General features: G+C 35.8%; 3 protein-coding genes across 5 annotated transcripts in view; 2 read left to right on the forward strand and 1 right to left on the reverse strand.

Annotated features, from left to right (window-relative positions):
• ND-B12 (NADH dehydrogenase [ubiquinone] 1 beta subcomplex subunit 3) overlaps positions 1–18,233 on the forward strand; it is a 118,163-nt gene that overhangs the window by 32,567 nt on the left and 67,363 nt on the right. The window lies entirely within an intron of this gene.
• On the forward strand, positions 167–2,251 carry LOC108055786 (uncharacterized). 3 transcript variants are annotated; one of them, XM_070213848.1, is made up of 7 exons: positions 167–247; positions 325–449; positions 748–996; positions 1,053–1,203; positions 1,262–1,437; positions 1,494–1,650; positions 1,712–2,251. In XM_070213848.1, the coding sequence occupies exons 1-7, from the start codon at positions 193–195 to the stop codon at positions 2,191–2,193; spliced, it is 1,395 nt and encodes a 464-aa protein (XP_070069949.1). In that variant the 5' UTR covers positions 167–192; the 3' UTR covers positions 2,194–2,251. The 3 variants fall into 3 exon arrangements, with proteins under 3 accessions (XP_070069949.1, XP_070069950.1, XP_070069951.1); XM_070213849.1 differs by having other exon boundaries at positions 754–996; XM_070213850.1 differs by lacking the exon at positions 325–449 and having other exon boundaries at positions 174–247; positions 754–996.
• LOC108056972 (uncharacterized) lies at positions 6,611–7,164 on the reverse strand. The gene has a single exon (XM_017141030.3). The coding sequence runs from the start codon at positions 7,106–7,108 to the stop codon at positions 6,743–6,745; it is 366 nt and encodes a 121-aa protein (XP_016996519.2). The 5' UTR covers positions 7,109–7,164; the 3' UTR covers positions 6,611–6,742.

Below are 18,233 nucleotides of genomic sequence, written 5' to 3' on the forward strand. Positions count from 1 at the left end.
GAGAGAAAAATATAAAAATAGAGATACCAGATATGCATCGGTTTTTGGTTATGTTTCCGTCTCCTCAAAAGAGTGAGACGGAGCACTTTTTTCGACGAACTTTCGGGAAATTTGTGTGCACTTCGTGTGACCTACGTACATATGTATTGATTTTAGTGCGTTGTGAGTTTTGACAAGTGTTAGACGTAAGTCATGGAGCTGCTACTAAAAGACTTGGGAGGAGAAGCCTTTATTAATATTTTTAATGGTAAGTAAATTGTGTAGTACATGTACGTATTTTATAAATAGATAATTAATGTGATATAATTTAATTGTGTTTATTAGAACGGCATTTCAACCTTGAAACCTTAAAACACTTAAAATGGGATCAGCTGCGTGGTGAAATTCCAGTAGAATTGGTAGGGCCAGCAGTCGAGTTTTTTCAAAGACTAGAGCTATGGCAAAAAAACGTAAGTATTAAAGATTCAGTGCAAGTTCAAACATAAATACGTTTTGGTTGTCGAAATATGTGTGTGTATGCATTTGTTTTCCTTTTGTTGCGCAAAGGGGCAATAAACTGCGCAGTCGCGACGCGTGGGCGCCGCAAAGAAAGAAACTGCGCATTTGTTTTTCAGAATAAGGGTTGAAATTTTGAGTTACTTTCAGTTGTGTGTGATTTGTGGTAAAGTGAAGATCTATTTTGGTTTAATTTCTGTGCAACAATTAATCTAGATAGCTAAAAATTAGACATATTTCATAAATTTTCAGGATCAGGATCAGGATAACAGTATTGAGTCCGTATTTGGTGTTTCATTGAGCAATATTCTGGCAAACAGCAAGAAGGGAAAGCTTATAATAAATAGCTATGAAGAAACAAAATCCCTCAATACCAGGACGCGAAGGGAGCTGAGCCGTTCCATCGTAGAGTACTTGCTGGCAAATGCTGTTCAACCCAAGCAGGAACTCTTAGAAGACGTCGCCTTGCAAATTACTCATCTATTCAGTTCTGAAACTGCTGTAAGTAACTATTTTTTTCCAAAAACAGTATTAAATTGGAAGTTTTTTTCCTCTAGGAAACCTATTTTCTTAAAAACAAAGGCAAAAAGCCAGGTGGACTGCTCTACTCAAACTATTACAACCTTAAAGCTAAATTTTCCAATAAGGCTCCTAAAGTCAGGTCTGAGGACGAAGAAAATCTTTCCCCAAATGCACATGTTCTTGAAGGCAAGTGAAACTTAACTTTTTCGAATACATGTATTTAAGAAGTATTTTGCGTTTACAGAGGAGGTCGAGTTAGCAAGAACTTGGTTAAAGCTAAATGTCGAGCCGTTCGAGACTGTTCTGAATCACTGGAACTCTAGCTTTATGTGGAGGACTAATTTTCTTAAATCAGAAGCAAATTTCTCCGATGTGTTGGATGAATTTCCAATTTTAAAGCAATCATTTGGACACTCTCTGGTTCGTTACCCTTAAAATCCAAACTTTCCCATATCTTTAAAGTAATTTTATTTTAGATTGAGGCCGATTTTGATTTGCTGTATCCCCATCAAAGCAGAAAATTGGTTGAAAAATGGGATAATTTTAAAATACAATTTGTTCCCCTTCTCAAGTCCAAAGTCAGAGAGCAACAAAGTTTAAATTTGTTGAAAATTTTTGACCAGCAATCAGAAGGTATTTATTTATGTTTAGATATTATAAAATCATTTTTAAAGCAAACTATTTTCTCATTTAGGAACTAAGTCAACTTTAATATGGATGTGCCTACATGCAGTTTTGGTTCCAACAAACAGATGCAAAAAACCTGGATCCAATAATCCAGCAGCCAAATTCACGATCGCCGACTCGAGAAACCGATTCATGGTGTGGAAGGCGAGTTTGGGCGAGCTGCAGACATTTCTAAAGGATCAAACGGATACTTGTTTCAGTGACAAGCTAAAACTTCAGCCCTTTGTATGTTGTATCGGAACTAACCCAATTAATTTGACTGATTTTTTTGTTTATCTATCCGGTATATTCTACCGTATGCCAGACTTGCTCACAAGTATTGATGTTTGCTTCAAGATATTTTTTGTTTTAAATCTCAAATATCCTAGTGAGTGCCAATTAGTGTGGACATTTATTCAAAAGCTAATTTTTGAAATTGAGCTTAGCTCAGATATAAAAAACAAATCTGTTTCGGAGCTGATAAATGATTATAAAAATTTAAAAAAGTAATTTATTTTTAAATTTGAACTTTTCTCTTATAATATTTCAATTTTCAATATATTACATTTTCTTTTTATATTATAAGATATTAGGTTTAAATTTTTTACTAATTTTCGTTAACTTTGAAACTTTTTTATTTTTTTTTTATTTTTTTTTTTTTTCTACCATTACATTTAGTTTTTATATAGTTTTCCTTAGGTTAATCATTTAATTTTGAAACTTCTTTTTTTTTCCTTACTTTTTATTTTTTCTTACCATTACGTTTAGTTTTTTACATCGTTTTTTTTTTATTATCATTTAATTTTGAAACTTTTTTTCTTACTATTACTTCTTACTATTTAGTTTTTCATATTTTTATTCCAAATCCGTATCAAAATGGAACTGAAATGTAAAATTTGCTTTCTTAATTTTGCTGACAAAACTAAATTCATGGCTCATATGTATGAATATCATACGCTTACACTTTTTTGCAATCTTCCTTGCGGTTTTATGTTTTGTTCCCAAACATATTCTAATATACGGTCCCTCGCCAAACACACTCAAAACGAAAGTTTACATTTACAAAAAAATAATACAGACGACAATAGTACAATAGTAAATTTACAACAAGAAGAATTAGAATTATTAGAGTTTCCGATAGTAAACAAACCTTCACAACAAGAGATAGAATCAGATTTAAAAAGCCCACAGATTGTCAACACACATGATTCCAAACCGAACACCGTAAATTTCCAAAATAATACAGAAAACTTTACCTTAAAATTATGCTCAATATTAAAAACTCCACGCGAAGAAGTTTTCAAATTGCAAAAAGAAATTAAAAGATATATCACAACCCCGTTAGAAAAGGAATTACGGAAAGTTAGAAATTCACTAAAGACGCCACACGATTTAAATAATATTATAGATTTTTGCCAAAACCCATTTAGGAACTGTAACAGTGAATACAATCTATTAAAAACTCTCAGGGATAAAGATTTATATGAGGATCCGCTTATTATAACCATTGATAATAGAATATCCCCAATTAGATTTAGAAGCAGAATGTCTTTAAAAGCAAAAAAAATACAAGCGGCAATCTTTCCTTTAAAGTTTCACTTTAAAAAATTTTTTGAAATGCCGTCTGTACTTGACAGTTTTTTGAAAAGACTTGCTTATTGGGAAGGTCAAAAGAATTTTTGTAATTTCGTAAACGGTTATTTATGGAAACAAATTAAGTTAAGCTTCTCTAATTCCGATAAAATTGTCTTGCCATACTTTTTATACTTCGATGACTTCGAGGTTAACAATCCATTGGGCCCACATTGTGCCCCTATTCAAGGGCTTTATTTGTCCTTCCCAACTGCTCCCAATGAATTAAATAATATCTTTTGTGCTGCATTATTTAAGACATTTGATATTAAGTTATTAGGTTATTCTAAGTGCCTTTTTAAATTTATAAAGCTTCTACAAGAACTTGAAAATGACGGAGTGGATGTCAAAATAAATGGGAGGCACCATAAAATAGTTTTTGTCTTAGGACTAATTTTAGGCGACAATTTGGGACTGAATAGCGTTTTGGGATTCACAACCTCATTTTCAAGCAGTTTTTTTTGCAGGTTTTGTAAGCTTTCAAAATCAAAAACTGCATTAGCATACAATGTTAAATTTAAATATTTGCGAAATGAAGTGAATTATAGAGAAGATATTGAACAGAGTGACCCAAAATTAACAGGAATAAAGTCCGATTGTGCTTTTAATAAACTTCAACATTTTTCAGCAGTAAAAAACTTTTCTGTCGACATACTTCACGATGTATTCGAAGGCATTTTACGCTACGATATTCCGCATATTATTATGCATTACATTGGTACTAAAATATTTGATCTAGAAACATTAAATTTACGAAAAACTAATTTTCAATACGGTACTGCTGAAATCGGAAATATTTTTCCCCCGTTGCAGTTGAATCATTTAAAAAAATGTAATATTAAAGCAACAGCCCGTGAGCTTCTCACATTTGTAACTTATTTTCCATTAATGATAGGGGACTTAGTTCCAATTGAAGATACGGTTTGGAAATTTGTGAAAAATTTACTAAAGTTAATTGATATAATTACATACTCTGAGTATACCATCAATGATTTAAAATCTTTAAAAGAAATCATAACATACCATAATAAGGAATACCCTATTTTATTTAATGATTCTTTAAAGCCAAAGCATCATTTTTTATTACATTATTATGATATAATACAACAGTCTGGACCCCTTAAGTATTTGTGGACTTTTCCTTTTGAAGCCAAACACAAAAGCCTAAAAACATACGCAAAAAACACGACTTCTCGAAAAAACATTATTGTGTCCTTGGCAAACAAGATGTGTATTAATTTTGCAAATTATATTCAAAATTTTAAAGTCCAGGAACTAGAACTCAGCAAATCCAAGTGCTTAGGAACAAATTCCCTATTATTCGAAGAGCTTTGTAACTTTTATGATCAAATAGAAAATGTTACTTGTTATACCTACGTAAAACTTCAAAATATTATTTTTAAAAAGAATTTTATAATATACAGCTTCGAACCAGATTTTATATCATTCGAAATAAATGAAATATGTTCCTTTGAAAGCGAAGTTTCAATGTTATGTGCTAAGCTAAAAACGAAATATAGTGAGCATTTTACATGTCATAAAATCTTGAAAAAAAAGGAATATACCCTGATAAAGTTGAATGACATCAAATTTCCGCCCACGGAAACACAATTAATAAATGAAAACATGTATATTAAACCTAAATTCTATTTTTAACTAATCTTTAAATATTTATTAGTTTAAGCAATATTATAAGTACCTAATAGTATTTAAAAATATTTATTATGTTAAAAAAATGTATACATAAATTTAAGCAATACCAATGTAAAATAATAAATAATTTATGAAAATCCAAAAATAAAACCAATTTTTTAGGGCTATCCACCTGTTTTTAAGAAAATAATTTCTAATATTCAGAAAAATATACCATAAAAGTAATCCCAATTTTTAAAAAAATTTAGAAATAAATTCTATTTTTGGCGGCGATTTACCCGTGAATTCAGAAAATTGTCCCTAAATTTAAGGAAACCGCATCTCACATTAAGGGCAAGTCACCAATAAAAGAGGAAAATCTGTCTAAATGAAAGAAAATTTGCCCTAAATTATGACAGTTCTGAACCAAATCTAGAATAATAATTCTGATATTTAGGGCTTTTTATCCTAAATTCACGAAAATTGTTCTAAATTTAAGGGCATATGGGATAGAAATTAGAAAGCCCATTGGTACAATTAGGGCATATCACCTTAAAAACAGGAAAATATTTCTCAATTCAAGAAAAAACACCCTAAATTAAACCAAATTTCCATAGGAATTTTTTAGAAAAATTTTTCTAAATCCACGGGCGAATCGCCAGCGGATACGATTTACGGGCGATTTTCTAAATCCACGGGCGAAAAGTCAGTTTTTTAGGGCGATTTAGGGTAAAAATTTCTATGAGTGTATAGCCGATTTCTAGATAAAAATCTTTTTCATTTTTTAACACACAAGTAAAACTGCGACACTCAATCAGTTGGCAGATGAAATTATACACCTAGGGATTGGGGGGCAGGTGCTAAAAGGATCGCCGGAGGGACAGGAGGACAGGGATGGAAAAAACGTGTGAGGCTGTCAGAGACAGAACCTCCCCCGCTTGCCCCTTATCCCGCCTTCAGGTGTATCCCTACCTGGCCATCCCGCATCATCATCCCATCGGAACCAGGCGATATATGTGGATAAATATAAGAAAAAGCGGCAGCGGCAGCAAAAAAAAAGCGGCAATATGAAAGCCCTGCAGAAAAAGGGAAAAGAAGTACCAGCATCGGAGAACTCTGAGGAGATATGAGAAATGTACATTTGGACAGGCTACACACGCTGCCCTCCGAACGAGTGCAAGCAAGACGGGGCGAACGGAGCGAAAGAGACGGAGACAGGCAGTCAGATGTCAAACATTCTTTTGACACTTTGTCATAGCATCTCTCGGTGACACTTGTCAGCAGTCGGATTTCGCATTTCGGTGGAATGGATGTGCCGCAGTTGATTTATACGGCCATATATGTATTTACGTATACCTATATTCATACACATCCGTTGTATCCGCTCGTATCTTAATAGCATTTTCTTATGAATCGTCTGAATTCAATTTTGCTAATGCTTCAAGAGACCTGGAAGATAATCATTCTTTTGTGTTTATGTTTTCAAGCTACCTGTAGAGTATTCTTGAAGAAAATCATAATTTTATATTCGATATTTTTTGTATCAATTATTTAATAATAAGTTAGTTTGAACAAGTGGTGCTAAGATTTACTAAATTTTTTTGTGTCCTTTCACTTTCGAAAAGGAAACCCACATTTGTAGTAAATATTTAACAAGTTCCAATTTTTTTAAGATTTAAAATAATTTATTTTCTGAATGTGAAGTGGATGAACATATTATATTATTGATATGAACACTTTTGTTTAGAATTATTTTAAGACAGCTATATAAATACGGGCTATAATTCGTACAGAATTATGATCCATATATCACCACTTGGGACTTGATATCAGCATTTCGGGCTGAAGTGAATTTGATGGTGACAGTGGTGGAACCCACACCGCCAGAAGTAATTTCGGCCGTAGCACCTCGCATTCTCTTCAGATCCGTGATTTTGATGTACGTGATTGTCTTTGCCGTTCCCGCTTGCGTTAGGGTATAGGTTTTCGTAGAGGTACCAAAAAGTGTCTTGCTTTTCGTTACGGTCTCACTAGCGATTAGGGTATCGGTCGAAGCCTGGGTTCCATAAGTATAGTCGTTTCCTTCGCTATTTCCAAAGTTCGCATCAATCAAGCAGATGTGGGTGCCAACCAAAAGCAAAAACACTCCAAAGAAGTACATTTCAAAAGGTTGTTGTGTTTTGCTGAAGAGATGAAAGCTTACTGTTGGTTAAGACAATGCAGCGATTCGCTTTTATAGGGCTGCTCCGATAGTAAATTTCTGTAACCTACCAGATGACCTACATCGATAATGGGGAAGATAGAGAAGTATATGTAACAGTTGCGCAAACATATCTTAAACGCGACACATTCTATCTTGCCGCTCAATGAAAACGAAATCATTATTGAGAAAAACAAGTTTATCGACTATCAGATACCCGACCTTTTCAACATTTTCAAAGTTTGGGTGCCACAGAGTTTAATGAAAACTTTCGTACATTTATTTGATTTATATTTTGAAGCAAAGAATAAACGTCTTCTATTATATCGCCTCTTGAGATTAATTAGAACACATAAGTTACAAAATAGTGCGCCAATACAATATACCCTTTTAAATCTACGAGGAAAGGCTATAAAATCGAATCAGGTTTTGTTGCATCAATCTCATTATTCATAGAGAAAGTGAAATTTTCTTTGACTTCTGCATCACATTATTTTTTATAACTTCTTTTATTACTAATTTTATTGTGTAATCAAAAATAAAATACTTTGCTTTTACAATTTTTTACTGCAGTTGGAAAAAAGTAAAAGTGAGTGTCAAACACGAAAAATACTGGAATGATAGTTGTTCGATAGTCTTTTGATAACTGCATTTCAACAGCAAAGTGTTTCAAAACGATTCATTTATACTTACATGTGTTGGTTTTATGGCCAAATCGTAGTGAAGATTTCATATCTACAAGAACTTAATTATAGAACTTAATTAAAGAACTAGAGAGAGTGGTATAGTATCGGTTACCCAACCGATAGCGATTCAATGTGTTGAATGCAAGAACATTTTAAGATCTCAAAGCTTATACAAATAGAAGGATGAATATGGGGCCAGATAATCTCGATTGTTTTAGCTGATCGTAAGTAAATATACCTTCAATTGGCGCTCATAATGATCATGACATTGAAAAACATTGTCATGAGATGACATTGTCATTATCATTATCATGGGAAAAACTATGTTAAGGTCACGAAAAGTAGTTTTTCCTATAAGTAGAAAGACAAGGTCTTTTATTTCTCGATGTTACAACAATTCCAGCAAATGTCCAACAACGACAAACTAAAATTTCAAATATTTTCATTTGGGAATTGAAATCTATTCAATTGGGTAACATTGTCATAAGGAGACAACGATTTCATTTTAAATTATATCGAAATTTATTTTCTTTAAGTTCTTCATTATTTTCTGTCCAGAAATTGTGCTTCCACTGTTTTAAGCCTTAAAGTTCACCAGCTGAAATATGATAATTAGGTCCTTAGCAACATTGTTTTCTTTGTGCAAAGGGTATGGGGATTTTCTAGAGCTCGAACAAACCCAATTAGCGCCCCGAATTGAACGAACAGTTTTGCTATTTAACTAGCAAGTTGACGGCCATTTATCAGGGAATCTAATCTAATCCTTTTACTGGTCAAATAAATTAAAATGGAAAGCCTTTTTCGGCAGCCAGGCCACTAAATTACACCAAAGATAATTAACCTGTAGGGGCTGCGGATTTTGCAGAGAGCGGGAAAGTTGGAGTCTCGATGGGTTTTTGCGGGCACTTTATTAGGTCTTCGACCCAAAACGGCGGAAGCGAAAACGACGAGGAGGAGCATCATCACCAAGGACCAAGCAGCAAAGGAGCGAACTGAAATTACAAAATGGCGCAAATTATTGCGGCACAGACTCGACCTCGTTGGCTATTTCCGTCGGCAGGCATTTTTCCAAATGAAGTTTGCAAGTAATCATGAAAAAGGTAATTTAATAAAAGCAAAATCGAGCAACATAAAACTAATTTACGGCCTGAAATTGGCTGTGAAAAGCGAGTGAAAACACAGAAAAATGTTTGCCAACGGAGGCGGCAAGGGAGGTCGCAGTCCTTTGAAGTTCAAGGTTAAGCACACTTTCCACAGCTTTCCACTGCTCTCCATCCGGCCGTAATAATGGACTTGTGAAAGGGAGCAGAGAGCAAGAGATCGATTCAATAAAGGATAAGCCATCGCATGCATAAGCTCCTTGAGTGGCTGAGTCCCCAACAAGCGGCAGTGCCACATGTCCGGCAATAGCACAGCAGCAACATCCAGGGCAAAGGCAGCAACATCAACGACAACAGCAGCAATATTCCGAGCAACAACAGCAGCAATGCTCAATAAGCGGCTCAAACGGGTCGCAAAAAAATGAGCAAAGAAACTGGCAATGTAGCAGAATGATTTCCTCAAATTTGCCATAGTCCCAGAACATTAAGCACCGAAAATACTTTTTTGGGGTTCTCTGAATGATTTTATTTCTATTTTTAATGTTGTCATAATTATAGAAATATTATTAGATTACCAGCAGAAATCTTTCACATTGAAAAAAATGGTTTGAATAATTTACTACTTATGCTTAGTTAAGGAAAACAAATTTTAGAATATATGGTACAACTTTTTGTTGTATAAATAACAGCTTTACTTTATTTATAATTCTGGTTTTTCATGTCAATATTATTGACTCAATAATGCATATTTTACATTTCACAATTTACTTTTATTATAGACCCTTTAAAAAAATATTTTAAGAAGATTATGGTAGAAATATATTCTCTTGTAGGTTTTTATTTATAAACACACACCAAATTCTTCTCCAATTATGCGAAAATATAAACAAGGTCATAATCATAATCAACACTCGCTTTATATGTAAATTGTGTATTAAATATTTTTAAAAGTGGTTTTGACCCCCACAAAACCCTTCATGACCACACATATGACAAAACAATTTAAGAGCTTATTTATTCCACAAATTTTTCGTCCCCATCCACTCACATTTTCCACTTAGCTCATTTTTGCTGGCTTGTGTCCAAGCGCTGAGCATTTTTGGCCACAAAATGTTACAAGGCCAAGAACTGCAGCAGCAAATATGGCTAAAAATGCTAAAGGACAACATGTTAAAGTTTAAGCAAATATGTTTGCCAGGAAGCAAAATCCACCCCCTCGTGGCCTTTGGCCCCCAAAATGTACCCCCTCGATGCAGCATTTTACGGGCAAGCAAACATTTTTGGCTTCCTTGCCCGGTTGCGAATCCAAATCAAAGCATTTAAACGGGAATTTCGGTATGTGTGTGTGTCCTTTTGCATTATTTAAAAGTTGCTTTAATGCCATTTTATGCTTCGGCACGCCAGCGAAAGTGGAGCAAACCATCTGGGATTCACGGCGGCGGCGGGGAAAGTTTTTTGGCCTACGCAAATGAGACCCAATTCCGTAAGGAGAGGAGCCAAGGAGCAGGTTCGAGCAGTAGGTCAGCACCAGAGGAGCCACATTTATGCCGGGGTTGTGCAGAAAAACGTTTAAAGAGAGCTTAAGAATTATGTTTTCTAAATAATGAGTCTAGCTTAAGCCACCTAATGCATTAGAAAACCAAATGGTATGGTATACAAAGTTGGCCATATATTTAAGTGTTTTATAAACAAAAGAATAGGAAGAATAAAAAAAAATGTATTTTTTATTTTTTGAAAAAATGTAAATTTTTAATTAAGAATTATTGATAAAATTAAGGTTTCTTATTAAAATAAATTCATAACCAAACGATATTTGTTAGTAAATTAGTATAAAGTCCCAGAGTAAATTGTTCATTACCAATATTTAGTCAAGCTCTCATTTCCGGTTTTTAATGTTCAAGTTTTGGGTTTTCTTTGTTCCTTGCACATTCTCCCTATTTGCTTTATTTTGGCGTTGTGGCTATCTGGTAAATTCCACATAAGCGTTACCCATTGGACCATATAGCAGAGGCAAAAATAACAATCTGTTTCCAAGGCTCTCGCAGCTGGTATTCCTTACCCTCTGACCATCGCCATGCAGCCACTGAACATAATCTAAAACAGAAATGTTAAAATCCATTTTAATTTCTATTATGCAAATTTGCTCAAGTGCCATGTGTCGGGTTGTCGGGGCGACGTCAGATTTTTAGCCCACTCCAGAACAGAAGTGGTCTGTTCCACTCACAAGCACACACATTCGAGATGGAAAAGTGGTTCAGTCTAGTCGGTAGTCGGGTTCGGGTCGCCTTGCCCCGAATGCATAATAACTTTGTTACGGTGGAGATGGCATGGGGTCCAAGATGAGGGGTGCAAGAACTGGACTGGACTCCCAGAAAAAATACACTCGACCTTTTATAACTTGAACTATCGTCTGCTAAAAATAAGTTGGGTCTTTGGGAATTGAATTTAGAGCTTTGGAATGGGCAAAATATTGGATTTTTTGGCTATTAATCTTTCGGATGGTTTTTATATTTTTAGCATTTCAAAAAATAGATATGGATAAAAAAATACAATTTATTGAAACATATAATTAAATCAGTATTTTTACTTTGTAATATTCGAGAATATTCGATTTACAGAATAAAAGCTGCCGACCTTTTAAACCACGAACTGTTGTCTGCTAAAAACAATTTTGTATTTTGTACAATGATGATGATAGCCATCAACTTTTCGGATGTCTTTTTACATTTACAGCATTGTATAAAACAATTAATTAAAATATATGATATTGATATATCTAATTAAATCTTTATTTTAATAATAGTCGTGAAATAGATGATATAGATGTTCAACTGTAGATTGTGACCTGGTGCTCTTGCTCGTAGCTCCCGTGGCATATGCGGCAAACTTTTTCCTAAAATAATTTTGGTTGAAAAATTTGAATGCAGAAATTTTCATAGCTGCATCCTTTCATTTCTGACATGGCCAATTCAATTTGTGAAAATATGGCACAAAGGCGACCGACAAAACAAGGCGAACCCGACATACTGGCACATATATTCCATATAAAGTGGATAGTGGTAGTAGTAGTTTTGTGGCCAGGGGAGGAGAGCCCAATTTAAACGCTTGCCGAGTGACACATGCCGGGGAGACTGGGAGCAGGGATGAGAGACTGGAGACAGGACACACAGGACACGGGAGCTGGGAAAACGGAGGACAGGAGACGGAGTTGCGACAGGAGCCACATTGCTGACGACAAAGCAAAGTGGGTCAAAAAGAGGAAAAATGCGAGGCATTTCTCGCGGGTGTCACACACATACACACATCTCTCCTGCTTCTTCGCGCACATGTTAAACATCCTCGCGCCCTTGTCATGGCCTCCGCCCACCACCCACTTTTGGACCCACCCCCCATTACCTCCCATCGCCCGCGTCTCCCGCCACAAAGGCCCAGCGGTGTCAGCGGCGGCACTTTGACATTTTTGGAGCAATGTGCCCTGCGGCTTGAGCGGGATGGGGATTGCTGAAAAGGGGGGAGAAAAGAGGGGGTGGCTAAGGATACCAAGGGATGTGCAGTGGGCTGTGGGCGGCAGCTGAGGCCGAGGGCACGCTCTCTGCTCGGGTGAAAGGCAAATCATGTGCGGCAACAACAACATCAAATGAAACAAAACAACGCAAATTCTGTTAAAATCAAAAGAAAACAAAGTTTGGATACTCTAAAAAATTAGTTGGTTAATAAAAATAATAAATAAAAATGCATCTCGTAAAGAGTTTATTGATTTATTGATTTAATAAATAATTCAAATATTTTGATATAATAATTAATAATCTTTTTCACAAGTTCTAGAGAATTCATAGGTTTTTTTTTTTGATGTTCAAGGTTTTAGAACGAAATTTGATTAAATAATGTATATTATTTATTTAAATCTAACTGTTATATGTCTCCAAAAAATTCCATCCCTCCTATTTATATCTTCTTGTGAAATATATATCTTAAATTCCAAAATGTAATGTAATATATTTCTAAATATGGGAGGGATTTAGTCGAAGACCCAGCAGGCAGGCCACATACCTTCCCGAAGTCAGAGAATCGCAATGCAACATGCAAATAGAATAAATGGAGCAGTATCTGTGGAATGGGGAATACTGAATGCCGTGAATGGAGGGTGAAATTGGGGGACGGGGGCGACGGGGAATTAAAGGAACCACGACATTGATTTCGCATTTGGCATTCGCAGCCGCCGTTTGGAGACCAGAGTTTGGGGATTCCCCCGGGGAGCGGTGCGAATCAGTTTACGTATGTCAATGGCGTTCGTTTCCTTTTGTAATAAAATTTTATGAGCCGCCGTCGCCTCGGCATTGTCAATTTTTATTGTTATTGTTTCGGCAACATAAACTTGAAATCGATTAGAGAAAAAGGGAAGGGAAGAGAGTGAGGGGGCAAGGAACCACAAGTTTCCACAAGTCAAAAGCTCAAGTGACAAAGTTTTATTTTGATTTATGGCCCGGAATCAGGAAAGCGCATAGAATTGCTACGAGATCTTCCTTCCCCAGCCAACCCGCAATTCCCGCCAAGAAATCAAAAGTCATCGTCAGTCGGCCAGATAAGTAAAAGCCAAAAAAATATAAAAAAAACGCAAACCGAAACCAAAAGCCAAAAACTTGGCCAGCAGGCTGAACAAATAAATCACACAAATTAAACACAGAGTCCAATGCAATTTGACGTCGCAAGTTGCAAAGTTCTTCCGCACGAATTGGAGGGTGGGGGTTTTTTGGGTGGTTTTTGGGTGGTTTTTGGGTGGATTTGGAGGTGATGCCGCAGAAGTGAAGACGCAGCAGATTGCGCCCGCCGCTTTTATGATGCGGCCAGCAAAAGTTGGTTCTTAGCCCAGCTTATTTGCGCGTCGCCTTTATCCTGCGATTCCTTCCCCCTCACTTTTTCCTTTTTTTTATGCATTCCCCTTAATTGCATCAACTTGGGAATTGTTTGACCAGGGAATTGGCCAAATAAATTGTTGACAAAGCGGGTAAGCGATATGCGGCGGGGGATGAGGGGCTTTATTAGCTTTTACACATTGGATTTAAGGATTCCAATTCAGGCAATAAGCTATTAAAGTTTATTATATTTATTATTCAAGATTACTTTTTTTAATGTACTGTCAATACTGGTGAATATGTTCAAAAACCTATAACAAATGTATATTAATCAATCATTAAATACAATTATTACAAATTTTTAACAAAATACTTTTTAAAAAATATTTTTTCGAAATCACTCATAAATGTGATAAAAAGTATGCAATAAAAAATGAAATAAATAAATCGGATTTTCAAGTTGAAAATATAATCCCTGAATATTTTAATTTAATTTCTAAAGCACCCTCTATAAGCTATCTTTATCTAATACATAAATGGGTAATTTTAAATACAAATAAAGCCCTTATATTATGAGCCGAAATCACCAGACACACTTCCCTATCCCACTGACTGGCTAATCAATTCGATTTATCAAATGCCCATTAACAATCGATAAATTCGAGTCGCCAATTTCCGTTATCTGCCAGCCAGTGATTGTCGCACTCCAACTCCAAAGTTCCCGATTCCGAATCCAGCCCCCAATAAGATGATGATGAGATGTGGGATCAACGCATTCACACGTAAGTCGTTTGTAATTTAGTCGAGTTCATAATCATAATAATTATGGGTGTGTGTGAAGTGGGGGAGGTAAGGGAAATTCAGCTTATGGCAAAGTACTGTTCAGAGTTTTTGCCGTTTCCGTTTCCCTTTATTTGCCCTTATTTTCTGTTTTTTTTCTGATATTACTGTGCGCGGACTTTTCCCTCGCATTTCCTGCATGTCCATAACATGCGCAAATAATATAATTTCTGGCATTAAAATCAATTTTCATCTTTCCCCAGACGCCGTCAATTGTAGCAGCTGCTTCCAGCTGCTTTCCCCTGATTTCGCTCGCCTTTTTCTCCGCTTGGATTCGCTTCCGTTCTATTTGCCATGAATTGGCCATGGCATTGTCGTGAAAATAATGCAAATAGTAATTTCTGGAATTGCCTTTTTGGCTGCCATAGTCAACTTCTGGAAATAGCTATTGCCGTAGTAGCCATAGCACCCATAGCCAGAGATTTCTGGCGGCGAAGGCCTCCTCTAATGACAATGGGCATCATTTTCATTCCCATTCCAAATTTATTCCGTCGTTGTCTGCGGTCGGCGAAATGGCGCCCAGCAACAATGTTCCCTAAAATTGTCGACCAGACAATATTTTCCACACGACAACAATCATAATGGACAGACTGTGGGGAGATGTAATGGAATGGGTTTACATATATATAGCTAAGCACTTCCGCCTTAAAGCTCATTCCAAAACAAGGTAAAATGTTTCCAGGATAACATGAAATATTTTTAAAACATAGGAAAAGATCAAGCACTTTAAACTTTAAGAATCCTATTTTTGTAAGGTGATATATTAAGAAATTAAGAAAGGATCACATGAGTTTTAAATTTTAAAATTTTTTGTTGCATACTTCTAAGAACCTTAATAAAAGATTTCAATATACCGGCAATTTCTTTAGATCCTGAACAAGTTTAAATTAACATCTATTTACAACCACATTTTTCTCAAGACAATCCAGATGGACACTCTGCCAAGTGGGTGCACAGCCAAGCACTTTAATCTGCAAGTTCCATTCCAAAAAATTCCTTATCTAGGGATTCAATTCCTTAAAGGCTTAACCGAAAGTGTCAAAGCCAGGAGAATGGAAGAGGTGGTGGGGAGAGACTTTCCTGAGAGGGTTCTCAAAGTGAAATAAACATTACAAAATAATATAAATGCGAAATATATATGGCAAGCAGAGCGGACAAGGGGAGGGGAATAAAGAATGTGTGAAAAATGAAGGGAAATGCCGCGACGCAGAGGCGGAAATGAAAAATGCACGAGTAAGAAGGAACGGAAATGCTACCAACGGCGATAAGAATGCTTAACAGCAGCAACTACAACAACAAGAACTTAACAGAACAGAAGAAGCAGAAGCAGAAACCGTAGAAGAAGTAAACCAACAATGAAGAAAAGAGTAATGCTTCAAGAGTAGTACAAAACATTACGACTGGAAAGTGGATGGGGTCCTAAAGGGGGTAACAGAAAAGAAATGAATTACAAGTCAAATATTGCATTAATGAAAAAGGGTTTTAAAACAAACGATGTTAGTATGATCCAACATCACGTGATTTTATTTAAAAATGTTATTTAGAAACAATACAATTGCACTATCATTACATTTAAACTTTCAATTTGTTTAAAAAATTTAATGAAAAGGTGTCTAAAAGTATGCTTTAAAATATTTCAAGCGCGTTAGCTTTAGATCTTTTAAACACTTTTTAAATATTCCTGATTTCATAATTATACAATTTTTCTGTTCCTGGGACAGTCGTTATATATTTTAGAAAATTATTAAAAACCACTTAAACAGTTCCTTAGATTTTTAGAATCACATCCTTGTTCTTTAATTTATCCATAACCAATTTGTCCTATGAAGCGTAAAATATAAGCCCTTCATATCACTCCCCTCATTGCTTTGTTGTTATGACTTTTCCATTTTCATCTCAGTTGCTCCACTCGTGACTCCATTGGCTTAGCTTGTGAGCATGTGTCATTCAATTGCAAGTTAAGCGGCAAATTGAGAGCCCCGAGGACCATCCGACGTCGCCTGATTTGCGCTAATTGCGAGTGCAAACGCCCGTGAATACGTCCTCGAGTGGGAGGACTGAGGACTCGGGATACAACTGCAGACCACTTGCACTTCCACCTTCGACAGCAACTCCACCCTCGCCTTTTAGCCCACTTAAAACGGGAAGCGGAACGTGCCATTTGGCCTGATCACCAGAGCACGGTAGAAAAATATTACTTGCAATGGTTTTATAAAAAAAAGTAGCATAAATAGTTTATAAAGGTGTCTAAAAGTATGATAATTTCGAGTCCACAAGTTCTTAAGAAAAACATTGTCGCATTTTTTACTGCATACTTTTAGCCACCTTTAAAAAAACATTTTCTATTCATGCATTAATTTTTAAATTGTAGTTCACATAAAAGTCTTTGTAAAAATAAATTTTTTAAGTTTAGCCTTGAATACAATTTTTCTTTCTCTGTACTCCTCTTGAAGAAGTTATTCCATTCAACGGGAAATTTCAGGGTGCCAAATAAATTTTTGCGGCGTGTCTGTTTGGCTTTTCACACCCGGACAACTTTTTGGCTTTCTCAAAAAAAGGGGTATTCCCTGAGCGAAACAAAAGGCTCGACGGCAAGATAAACAAGAAAGGGACACCGGCGAGACAAGAAATGAGTCATTAGGCAATAAGCACAAAATAAAGCAGTTAGGGTAACAACAGCCAGAAATTTGCACACGCGCTATCAATTTGAGGCTCAAACAATGGGTCTTTTTAGCCCTTCTACGGGCTATTTGTCTCCTGTTTTCCGCTTTCTTTTATTGTTTTTTCGTCCGCTGTTCCTTGGCCGCGTGCCGGCAATCAAAAATAATAAACACCCCTAATTTTGAGGACTACCAGGAAGAATGATGGCGTTGATAAGCACTGTGTCCCCCGTCGAGCTGTCCCCATTTCCCAACCACCCATCAAAATGACATCCCCCCACTCCTCAGTTTCGGTCTCTCATTAAAATCAACACCCAGCTCTGCTGATGATATTTCAGACCTCGTCATCGTCGTCGCAGCGTCATTAATATTTGGCGCTTAGGCAAATGCAGCCGCATGAATTGTGGCTAAATCCACCCCACTCTTTGCTCCCCACTCGCAGCATCCTGTTTTTGGGTGGGGCGGGTGCCAGTTGGGGGTATCCTACACTGGGGAAGAGGATATTCTCTAAAAATATTAAGATTATTTATTATTTATTTATTTGAAAACGAACAACCTTTTTAATATTATCAAAACTAAACTAATTTTTTTTCTAATTCAAAATAGGCTACATAAATTACAAGTTTATAAAAATTAATTTTATAATTTATTCACTTCCCATTTCCTCAACGTTATTATTATTCTGAGGTGATTAAAGGTATTTGGAGAATTATCCGTAGGTCTTCCAAATGCATAATACATCGCAGCATACTTTTAGAACCCTTTTATAAAGTTTTCAAACCTCTAGAGATTTATGGTATACTTCCGATGATTTTTGATAAGAAGGTCAATCTAGTGTGTCAAAAATAAAGATTGTTTCACAAAATATAAGTTATATAACTCTTTTTTTATTGTGTTCTTATCTCCCCTTCTAATTATCCTCATAAATTAAGCTCGATTTTCTGGCA

This window comes from Drosophila takahashii, chromosome 2R, assembly GCF_030179915.1.
Source record: "Drosophila takahashii strain IR98-3 E-12201 chromosome 2R, DtakHiC1v2, whole genome shotgun sequence".
In the NCBI taxonomy this organism is placed as follows: domain Eukaryota; kingdom Metazoa; phylum Arthropoda; class Insecta; order Diptera; family Drosophilidae; genus Drosophila; species Drosophila takahashii.

What these genes read in the sequence shown, in the direction of transcription:
- LOC108056972 (XM_017141030.3), bottom strand. Translation starts at nt 7,108, where the DNA reads ATGTACTTCTTTGGAGTGTTTTTGCTTTTGGTTGGCACCCACATCTGC.
- LOC108055786 (XM_070213848.1), top strand. Translation starts at nt 193, where the DNA reads ATGGAGCTGCTACTAAAAGACTTGGGAGGAGAAGCCTTTATTAATATT. An exon ending in CTTTATTAATATTTTTAATG is followed by an intron (nt 248 to 324) that starts GTAAGTAAATTG and finishes TGTGTTTATTAG; the next exon opens with AACGGCATTTCAACCTTGAA. An exon ending in AATCATTTGGACACTCTCTG is followed by an intron (nt 1,438 to 1,493) that starts GTTCGTTACCCT and finishes ATTTTATTTTAG; the next exon opens with ATTGAGGCCGATTTTGATTT.